The sequence below is a fragment of the Harmonia axyridis genome, chromosome 1 (assembly GCF_914767665.1).
Source record: "Harmonia axyridis chromosome 1, icHarAxyr1.1, whole genome shotgun sequence".
Lineage (NCBI taxonomy): Eukaryota > Metazoa > Arthropoda > Insecta > Coleoptera > Coccinellidae > Harmonia > Harmonia axyridis.
Genome location: NC_059501.1, coordinates 81,676,722 through 81,688,810, shown reverse-complemented (window position 1 = coordinate 81,688,810; position 12,089 = coordinate 81,676,722). Strand labels below are relative to the sequence as shown.

The 12,089-nt window shown below is 38.5% G+C and overlaps 1 protein-coding gene across 1 annotated transcript in view; it reads left to right on the top strand.

The window, feature by feature from the left end:
- The window catches only part of LOC123671426 (neural cell adhesion molecule 2), a 412,137-nt gene that overhangs the window by 352,654 nt on the left and 47,394 nt on the right, over positions 1-12,089 (top strand). The window contains exon 8 of the mRNA XM_045605279.1: positions 5,745-5,875. Coding sequence (XP_045461235.1) covers positions 5,745-5,875 — 131 coding nt within the window. The remainder of the gene's footprint in view (positions 1-5,744; positions 5,876-12,089) is intronic.

Sequence of the window (12,089 nt, the reverse complement as noted above, 5' to 3'; positions counted from 1 at the left end):
ACTTTTTTTCTTAATAATGGTATCAGGAATACACCACTTCAATATTTCAATCCAATTAGGTTACTCTCTGTATTGTCTTCTCTCAACAGGTATGGATTTCCATCTGATAATGGTCTTGCAGAATATTTGCCGCTGATATGTCTGAGCATTCCCTTAAAAGCTTGATTAAAATGACGTGACAACACTGACTGAAACGTTATAGAGCCAGGAAAAGCTTTTTATTGATTTACAAAATCAATATTTGAAAATTACTGACAAATTTAGAGGAGAGGAAGATGAACAATAGTTGCAGGTATATCCTGATTAAACCACTGGATTCTACAGAAAAAATGCCTGTATAATGTTTTTGTTTCATGTTTATAACGCCAGTAATAAAAAAGTTATGAGAATTTTTCATTTGACGCCATTTTTCAATTTTCTCTTATAGCTTGAAAACAGTTTAATTTATGAGGTTGCAGTTTTTGCCAAAATAATTCTCTCAAAACTCGAGCTCAAAAATGTGGCATACATTTTTGTAGCTCGTTGGTATGCTGAAATTCACTCACTAGACAACGACTTTGGGACACCCGATACAATAGATGGCAATAGAACATTCACAGCTGAAGTGATGTTATAGAGATCATTATATGTACCTACTACAATGTACCTACAATATTTAAAACAGTAGTGTGCTCACTTACTCTTGAAAAACCTCAATATTTAATCGGAGATTTCTGAATGAACCAGCCTTTTTGTATTTCGATAGTATTAGTTCCTTCTCCCTTGATTTCCGCATCGTTTCTTTTGGCGCTCACATGGTTTTTTATCGTGTTTTGAGGTTAAATCAACAATAATAACAAGATCAACGTCTATTGACAGAAAAAATGAAAATTTTATAAATATGCCGTTGATTGCTCAATTCCTCGTTTATCGCCACCTCAAGAAAGAAGAGGGAAAAGGGACCTATGCCATGCCGAGTTGCCAAATTTATATCAAACGAAATCTAATCAGTGAACACACCATTAAACATCTTATATGTAACGTAACTTCCTCAGTAGCGTTACACAAATGGTGATGAGCGATATCGTGATTTTAAAATCACGTTGTGAATCGTGACTGTGATTTTTTTTATATCAGTGATTTTAAAACGTGATATTATCACGGTTTAAAAATAACTTTTTGATACAACTACCTACGGTTTTGATTTCTCAACATCTCAGTTATTTTCAAGCAACCTCAGTGCTCATAATCAGACTCTACACCCTGACGACTGCATCAGAACCGCATCCAACGTGATTCCGTCGTTTCGAAGTGAATAAATCGGTTTTGCAAAAAGGTGCCGCGGCGAAATAAATAGTTCTTCGTTTGGCTGCGAAGGTTGCCGGCATCATTTGGAGTCTCTCCATAACATTTTTCATGCAAATTCGTTCTCGTTCGCGGCCGAGATAACGGAACGAATTGCAACGGGAACGGATATATTTTTCCCGGATAATATGCCCCCTGCTCTGCACACCTCTGCGGTTCTCGGCGATGTGGAATATTCGATTCCGGGTGACTCTGAAACGCACGATGTCGATCTTATGCGATTCGTAAAACTCGCTACCTGGTTTTACAAAGTTATTCACTAAGTTTTGGGTTTCTATAAGAAAATAACTAACATTACGTAACATAACACATAACAAAAAACATTACATATAACGTTATATTACACATAACATTACTCGAGTTGTGTACTATATTTTTTCTACGACCGTAATCATTTCGATGAAATCAAAATCGATCAAAAAACTGTTGGAAAATCGCAACACAATCACGAAACGTCAAAAGGTTATGAGCTACGCGGGCTGTTATTTATTCCTTTCCATGGCAACTAAAAAGGTTTTATCTTATTGGTTATTCGCCGTGCGATGTTCTTTATAGATGCTACCGTATTGGTTGTTGATCGTGCATTCTGTTTAGGGTGAAGTAAATCGCACAGTTTTACGTTGCACAGTGCTTTAAATAGGCAGTTACTTAGTTGGCGAGATGTACGAATTTCATCACTTTCTGTTGGGGCAAAAGAAAAACACAATTCAATGTTTTGAAGTACACTTTATTACTCAGTATATTCTCTCTGAATAGTACACACATAGTAAATTGGAATTTCGAAATTGATTCCTCGCATATCTCTTGGCAAAACATAGTTTCAATATCAATAAAAGAAAATAAATAAAACACTTGACTAATACGTTTCACAATTTTTTAGTAAAATTAGAATCTCGTTGAAACGTATTAGTCAAGTGTTTTATTTATTTTCTTTTATTGATATTGAAACTATGTTTTGCCAAGAGATATGCGAGGAATCAATTTCGAAATTCCAATTTATGAGTTTCATCCCTGAAGAGAGAATCTGGAAGGGTTGAAAACTACGCTTCTACAACTATTGTTATCACCTCATAATTTGATGAAAAACGCTATCCACGCATGAATTTATAGGTTTGGAAACAGTTGGAAGTCGCTAGAGGCCAAATCTGGTGAATAAGGTGGATGCTCAACAGTTCGAACTTCAATTCATAGATTTTCTCCATTCTCAAAATGTTGCTGATGAAAAAGAGTTTTTGTCTTCTGCATACCGATTTTCTTTTCACGATTTTCTTTCCTTCAGCTGGTCTAAATGATTTCAGTACTATTCAGAATTCATTTTTTGAATTTTTTCAAGTAATCCACAAACAAGATTCGTTTCGCATCCCACAAAACTGATGGTAATGCCTTCTTGGCCGATTTCTGGACTAGAACTCGTTTCGGACCCGAAAAATCAGACTCACATCACTCTTCAGCCCCTTGTTCTGATTCAGGATCATGGTGATAGATCCAAGTCTAATCTATAGCGATGATTTTGAAGCACAACATCCACTTAATTCTTTCGAAAACGCTCTAAATGTTGCAGAGAAAGTCGCATTCGAATGTGTTTTTGCTCCATTGTTAGCGAATGGGCCTTCTGAAACCCAATACTTCAGTCAAATTATTGCTTGCACTGCCCAATTTGATGCCTAAGGCTTCCAATAAATATCTGTCATAAATAACTCAGCGATTTTCCCAATCGAGATTGTGTATTTTTTCTACGAGTTCTAGTGTTGCCATTTTTGGATTTTCTTGACGTGGATTGTCTTCAAGGCTTGTACGACCACGTTCAAATCCAGTAACCCATCATTCTACTGTACTATAGAGTCGTGCCGACTGATTTTTTGTTTCCAAAAATTAATCAGCTAAACATCGACAACATTTGGTTCCAACAAGACTTGTAATACATTGCACTTAAGTTTCAATTTATTTCAAAATCAATTTGCTGACAATTTCATTTCCAGAAGAGGTCCTGTCAACTGAACTGTTACCTTCTGTCGGTAGAAGACCTCGATCGTCCTTCAGACTTGACTTCTGTTAGGTTGACAATTTGTGTCTCTGCATAGGACGGCTGTTTGGCTAGCGATGGCTCTGTAATTACTTAATGGAAATTCATTATAGATAAAATAATAGAACAAAGTAGTTTCTATTTTTATCTTAAGATTAGTCAAAATTACTCCGTTTCATCACTTTACATGGAACATGGAGATGTTGAAATCGACGTATAAAGGTTCATACGACGAAAATCTCAACGTAAGACGTACAATATGAAGCTGCAGCGTGGCAGGCAAGCAGCTTTTCTCGTCTGCAGCCCTTTGTTCGTTCCTCAGAGACAAACATCTCCGAGACGTATTATTCTCTATCGATGATTTATATGCTACAAGCCCTGAGCCCGTTTTTACGCCATCTAAGGGTCTAAGACGACAATCCGTGACTCAAGTCACAATGGAGCATTGTTTACAGGATCCCCTTGCTTTCGTCGCAGAATCGGGTTCGGTGTAAGAGAACAGTGACGGCGACTGCAGGGGATTGGTTCGCATAATCTATCTTCGAAATGCAATCTGCTGTTTGTATATTTTTCCTAGGGCTGGTGGAAGAGGTGTCAGTTTTTGGGGGAAATCATTCATAGAAATTGATGCCAACCAGGTATCAATCTTCTCACAACAACCCGAATGCAAAATAATAATGATAATGAAAGAATATCTGTTATTCTAATTTCAAGTTACTTTTTCGGTTACTCAGACTCAGAATGTTTTGTAACAGAAATACATTCTCGTGTCAGCTCAACCTATAAAACTAACATATAGTATGTTCAATTCATATTTAACATATTGGAATATTAGTTAGAAATTCCATTGCAAAATCTATCTAACGTACCATACCAGTACCATAAAGAGATGGTTGAATTCCTCAAATTTAAGAGCAAGAATACCATTAAGTGTACCTTAGCTATCACCTGGACATAGAGCTACCCATCGGCAATAGGCAGAACACCACCAACTGGCTTTTACCACAATGGTGCAATATACTTTTTTTTCGTCGAGTCACGATTCGGTTTACAAAGTGATATTCGACGAGAAAGGGTTTGAAGAGGTCCAGGCAGACAGGAGAAATTCAATTCCGCCCAGGAAGTTGTGCCCTTTCAAGGCGGATCAATAATGTGCTGGGGTATAATGTTCCGTCACCGTACCCCTCTTATTATCATTGACCGAACAATGACTGGTCCATCTACGTAGAAAACATCATTGAACCAATCATTGTCCTCTGCGCAAAGAATTTTGAGATATTATTATTTATCAGGGTGATAACACCTCATCACACCGCACACGGAGGGTTTAAAACATTCTTCCAGAGGAGAATATCTGGAGAAAATGAACTGGCCAGCAAACTCATCAGACATGAATCCAATTGAGCACGTATTGGATTACTTAGGGAGAGCAATATCCGATGGACGAAAACCCACCTCCAACTTTACAGGAATTGAGTATAGCCCTTCGTGAAGAATGAAACGATATGCCTGAAAATATAATATATTTTCAGGCATATCGTTTCATTCTTCAATAATAATAATAATATTATTATTATTATTATATTTTTTCTCATTCTTCCTATTTTGTCTCATCCTGCATAGAGCAAAGAGTAACAAAGATTTTCTATCAAATATATTGGAGTTGAAATAGAGGAAAATATTCATCTCATTTCCAGAACATAGATTTTTTATTTCGCGAGATTCCTAATACGGCCAAGACTTTTGACGATGTGTGTATACTATATAAACTATAGTTATTTACTCATTATCATTAATTCAAATTAGCAACTCCTGTCTTGTACACAATAAAATATTCAGAGAGCACCGCCTGGTACACTTCGATTGTAGTGGATTTACCCCTCTGCAATTGATTCAGGAAGATCCTTGATCTTCCTGAATAAAGAAACTCTACAAATTTCGGAATTCTGCACTGCTATTTCTACGGATCTACAACCTACCGAGAAAAGCAGAAACGTCTTTTGAAGACTTAATCTCAAAAGGTACAAGTGAACATAATAACTAGAAAATAACGCGAATAAAATTGCTTTTTCTCGCATTCTCAGCACAAAGATCATCCAAATATTTATCTAAATACCTACCAAGTTTCCTCAACCTAATTAATACTTCCCTGAGTCTAACTAAAGCAAGATAGTCATGCCTAATTATCCTTTTATAGATTCTCCAATATTCTCCTCAAGACAAGTGGATATAACTAGATAATGAAGCGTCCAAAAATTGCACAGCACAGGGCTCATCAAAATATTCATTTGAACACCCATCAAATTTCCTCAACGTAATTAATACATCCCTGAGTCTAGCCAAAGCAAGATAATAATGCCATATTATCCTCTTACAGATCCTCCAATAGTCTCCTTAAGACTGGGAAGCACCCTGAACGCTGACGACATCAAGGAGGGCGACGACGTCTACTTCGAATGCCACGTTAAGGCTAATCCCTTCTGGAGGAAATTAACATGGCTGCACGACGTAAGTACCATCTGTCATAACGGATTTCCATGGAGAGACTTGATTTCAACTCGCTTCGTCGTATACCTACTATGAGTCATCACTATTGATCAATGGGCCCATTAAATAACTGTCAAACAATCAATACGCTCTGAACCTACATCAACTTCGAAAACTGGCGGCTTTTTTCGGTCCGGTTTTGGATTACGACAACCGCAATTGATGATGGTGATCGGACCTGTCCACCCTCCTCAATTTTTTTCAATGCCGGGCTCTGGGGTGGGGGTTTTTGTGGAAGGGTGTTGGATGTTACGTTTCAGAGGTTTATTTTTTTTATACATTCTCGTGTTTGTTTGATGCTTCTTTCGTTATTTTTTTTTATCATTCCAATGCCTACTGCAGAGATAAACTGCAGGTAAATTCAGTTGTTGTTACACATATTATTTACTGGTTTGACCCATATTTGATTTCGATAAAAGGTCGTGAATTTTAGTTCAACATATTTCATATTTAACATATTATTGAGATAAGACAACGCTGCTCCTCTGGTGATCCCGCAAAGTATATCCTGTTATTGCCCTCATTATTCTCATCTCTGCTGTCCGGATTAAACGTTTAGTAACTGTTGTTTCAGCTCTTTCTGCAGCATATGTCATTATAGGACTCGCACAGGTTTTGTAGATTCTTATTTTGCTGTCAATTGTCAAATGTTCATTTCTCCGAAAGCTCGATATCATAGAAGCCCTGGGCACCTGGCTCTCCACTCCCATTGTCAGGTTTTTGCTTCTAGTAATGTTGACGCCTAGGTATTTGAAACTCATTACCTGATTCACTGTCTGATCGTAGACAGCTAATTTTCAATCCCTTTGTTCTTTGGATGTTGTAAGGGATTCCGTTTCAAAGTAACAAGCAGGATTAATCAGTGTGAAAGTTGAATAAATTTGGACAAATAAAGATTGGTAATAAAAAGCACCAAGCACCTGAATGTATAAAAAATGGTGACCTGTTGATTTCGAATGTTTGTATTGCATTTTCTAGATCTTCATGGCTCCAGTAAGAAGAGCTGATCAGAAAACTCTCGTCAACGCTAGTTCCCAAGTCATAGGGTGTTCAAAGTAGACATAGCGATAAAAGCTACAAATGTAATAATGTGTTATCATAATTTTTGATCCTGGAAATATATTTCAATGGTTTTTCGCTACTTTGCACTCTAAAAGGCAATTCCTCATGGATCGCTAAGGTTTTGTAATTTTTTAAGGGTATTTATCGTCTTTATAGATACGTTTTCCGCCTTTTCGTGTAAGTAAAGACTATGAATACCTCCGAAAAATTAAAAGATTTCAGCGATCAATGGAGAAAGGCATTTCTTAGCTGCAAATTATCAAAAAAAACTATTTGAATGTGTCCACTGGTTCAAAGGTAAAATAACATTTGTAGCTTCCTTCATAATATGAGAATATTCAGTGTGAATTTCACTCTATAAAAGAACGAAGATTATATTGGATTTTGACAACTTACTTGACCGTTACAGTCAGATTATTCGATCGAACTGTCATCGTGACCGCCTAAAAATATTCAAGTAAAAACACAGCCACCCTCAAACGACATCAGATATTCCCGATGACGTCCCTGTCAACCATCTGCGATTTCCCGCAGCTTCTCCTGCAAATGAAATCAAAAGCGGGCAGATTATAATCTCCGGCCGGGATAGAAAAACACTTTGCGAGCCGTCAAAGTGACGGCGCCGGGACCAGGACGGATCCCCATTGAATTCGTCCCGGTCCCCGGCGTCTCCTGTCCCTCCCCTACCCCGAGATTATCTCCCTGCCACGACGACCTCACTTGAGTTTGAGGCATCGCGACGATTCCATATCTGAGCGACGTTTCCGTCCGACAAAGGTATCTTGATTTCGGGATCGACTGGAAACGACGTTCCTGCCGCCTTTCATCGGGATAAAGGCGAGAGGATTGGGGAGAAATTATCGGGAATACTAGGGGGAGAGTATTGGGGGAGATGCGCTTCGTTGGGTAGTTTTTCTGCTGTTGACGACGAAGAAAAGTGGGGTTTTCGGGATGAGAGAGGGATGCTAGACAGAATGAGGTGTTGGTCCTTCGAGGTGGATACCTTGGACGAGTTGTGACGAGAGACCTGTTTTGTGGTGTTATGCGTAGATGTCTCTGTCAAGTGGGATATTAAGCATCAGGCCTGAAGAAGACTCTACTGTCGCGTCGATGTTCAGATGATATACCATCGCCATTCAGTAGGTCTCAGTCCTGGCGCAAAGATGGTACCGCCAGTTACATGCCACTTTTGTTTGTTAGTTCCATGCTTCAAAAGGTCTAATGTGATTGAAGCTTATTCATAGAACAAAAACGAATTTTTGTCGCTCCAGAAAAAGGAATGAAAAGTTAGAGAGACATTGATATACTTGTATCATCCTTGTAGGTGACTTTGTTGGTTAAGTGGCGCTTTTGTCAAACTCTCAAAGGATAAAAACTAGTCTCTTGTATTCATAAAAAACTGTTTTTTCATTGGAAAAAAAACTATGAGTTTTCAAAAAGTGGAAAGAGGGTATGCTGACTTTGAACGTGGTCCAAGAACCACCGACCATGCTGAAGGCTTTTGTCGCCCGAATTTGACAGTCGTTTCAGAAAACACGAAAACTAGGTTCTTGAGTTTGGGCGGTTTATCTCTGTGTTTAACACCACCTTCTGACGGTAAGTTCAATATCACCTTATTTCGTTCGATGGATCAAAATCAGAGGGAGGTATTAGCATTGGGATATATGGAAACTGAGGATCTGTGAAGCCTAGGGAAGTGAGCTCTATATTTTACAGACCGAAATACTGTCTGTTTACGTATGCGCTCAGGAGTGTCTTAAAATGAACCTCAAGGGGGCGCATGTCTACATCACCACAGACGGCCAGACCACGCTGAGATGCCTGGAATCGTATTGCCAGGGGTCTCTGTTGACCTAGGAGTGCCATAACACCATAAGCCAACTGGCCAGAAGCAATAAGGTGACTATATCATGGGTCTTCCCACTGGATTAACACTCCTGGACTTACTCAGGCCAAGTAATTTGTGATGATTTCACCTACCTACGCCAGAAACCTCTTGAAGTTGTCACGCGATGGTGGTACTGCTGACGGGGCACTGTCGGTACAAACATCATTTGTACTGTATGGGAAAGTCAGCAAATGAGATTTGCAGGCTCTGTGGATCAGAAGCAAAAACACATGGTATGCGATGTCCAGAACTGGCTGGCCTAAGAACCATTAATATGAGGAAGCCGGTCCTGGATACCCGAGAGGTAACGGCCAAGGCCCAAAAGGAGATTGTCAGTTTCATTTACGTCATTGCAACCTCCTTGAGTTTCCATGAATGAGTAGAGTAGAGAACAAAAGATCTACATGGTCGCAGTTCCCGGAAGGCTTACCGAGTCACAACAACCCCAGTTCATATAATAATAATAATAATAATACATTATTTCGTGAATGGTGAACCGATTTTAAACGTTCCCACTGGGTTGTGCACCGAACATAAATAACTTTCAAACAAACCGATATTTGACATCCCTTCCTTCAAAAAAATGTTGCGGGTTGATGCCATCTTCATGCGATGGTTTTTTCGGAAGAAAATGATTATGGAAATTGGTGCTCCTCAAAACAGAAATTGATCTGTATCTTCTTGATCTTCAAAAATTCTTCGTTTCTGAGTTCTGGGGTGGAAGTCGAAGTTTCGTTTGGACACCCTGTAAGAAGTTATGTAGCGCATGGATCAATGAGTACTCAGAAGCTCCATCCCTAATTGTTTTCCACTAATTCAAAGTCATATGACTCCCTCACGCTCGACAAAACCAGAAAATTCATACACCCCCAAAATTCAATATCCAAAAAGCAGGAGGAACGACGTCCTCAAAGATGACCGATATCCTCACACATTCGAGGCTATGGAAATCAGACAAAACTTTTAATTGGATCACGCCTGACGGATTTCAATTCGGGCGAGTAGCGAGGCCTCGCGACGGGGCAGTAAAAAAATTATGCCGGCCATATAAATATACGAGTGTAAGGAAACGGTCAACAGAATTGACTTTTATTAGTTTCGCACTGGAGGAAATTCTGTTTCGCCGGATTAAGAGGGAGATAAAACGGGGCGAAATCCGATAAGGAAAACCATATAATATCGCGCGAATAGAGTTCGGGGATGGTCCGGAATTTTATGGCGTTCGGAATTTTCGGGAGATTCTTTATGGCATCGGTTGGTTGTTGTTTATTGTTTTCGATGATGAAACGTTGGAGTCGTTGGGTGAGAATTCGATAGAAGCAATGACGTGAGATTGAGAGCGCATTTATACGCTGAGAGAGAAGGAATACCACCATGTGGCTTTCCGCGTACCATTTCGTTCATTTTCTCTCTGGCGCTCCTGCGATGACCAAACTTCGTACGACATATGAAGTTGTACATTCACTTTATCTTTTTTTCCTTACGAAGGATATCAGTGGATGGCAGCACTGTACGACGGTCTATTATTCTTTTCTCAAAATCATAGTTTTGCTTTTTTGTATTGATTTTTTGTGGTTTTTTTCACGATTATTTCGAAAATATATCAGTGCTTTGTACATTACGAAAAGTAAAACGAAAAGTTATCAATATTTTTGTTTGGTACCATTTACAAATTAAAATTATTGTCATGTCTTATGTAGATTATTGTTGGAAGAAATTATGTAAGAACCATATAAAAACCGTTGGTTGTAAGAGGAAAAACCTCTAGTTTGGTTTAGAACTGAGCAGTCACGTGGTTATCAACAGTAGGGGAGACTGGGGAGGGTTGATACAAGGGAAGGTTGTAGACCATCATTTATCAAGAATCGAATACTTTGTTTTCCTTGTATTTATATATTTAATTCCTTGCTGTTCATTCGTAAGAATATACATAGCCTAAAAAAGTGCTCTGAATATCACAAGTATGATACCAGACATAAGGAAATAATCTGCTTACCAACTCACAGAACCACGAAATTTCAACAATCACCCATGTATGCTGGTATCAAACTTTTCAATCACCTACCAGAGCGAATTAAGCATCTTGAATATTTAAGATTTAAAAAAATTATCAAGGATTTATTACTAGAGCAGTGTTTCTATAGCAAAGAAGAATATTTTTGTTTCAGGTTGATTTGAATATTTAGTTTGATTTTTTTCCTGTTTACTTAATTTCTGACCTGTCCTATATAAATGTAAATTTGTCTTATGGGATGCAATAAATGATTATGATTATGATTATGATCTATTTATTTCGACTACCACTCACCGCTACAGCCATCTATTGCAAAACGGCGTAAGCAAAGTTGTACACCTAATATCATTTTTGGAAGACCATCCGGCCTTCATGACGTATCGTATAAATTCCACATTCCCATCAAAAACTACTCAAACTTTTCCGTTTAGCTGACACCACCAGCGGCACCGGAAGTAATATATCAAAGCAAAATCGAAATCATCAACCGTTACACCACCACCACCATCAGCATCGAATTCAATCAGTGAGAATAAAAATTACAAAAAACCATAGAGCAGCAGCAGCCGGCAGCCAAACTCGGGGCAGGCAACCTAAGCAGAATTCACATTTACGACCCTGTTTCGCCTTGTTTGTCGAATGGAAATGAAATATCTGAAGCCGTCCCCTTTGATAAGCAACATTTTTACAACGAATATAACGAATATCGATTCCGCTTTTATTAAAAGTCCGGATCCGAACAGATGCCTCGCTCTTTATTAAATTTTCGACCTGGAGAAGATACGTCAATAGGAAGTTCGGAAGTATGATAGATTTTTAATAAAAAGTTACTCTGTGCTTGCTACTGCAGGTCTCGCAGATGAGTGGAATTCCGACATACCTCAAGGCAGAGTGCTGAATAAATCTTTCTGTAAACAGCTTGAACCGATTACGAGGATTTGTTATTGAAGTATTTGAACGACTTGGTCGTTGCTTGCTGGAAATCTATTTAATTGATATTGTTGGGTATACAACTTTTCGTCCGCCGTTTTGCAATAGAGGAATGCGGTAAGTGGTAGTTGAAGTGAATAGATCTCAGATATCATATAATATGCTTAGGTATTTGTGAACATAACACCATCGAAATATTAGTCGATTTGTGTCTGCATTATAAAGTTATTCTGGATTGAACATGTCAGCTTACTAGCCGAATTCTCATCATTTGGAGGAGG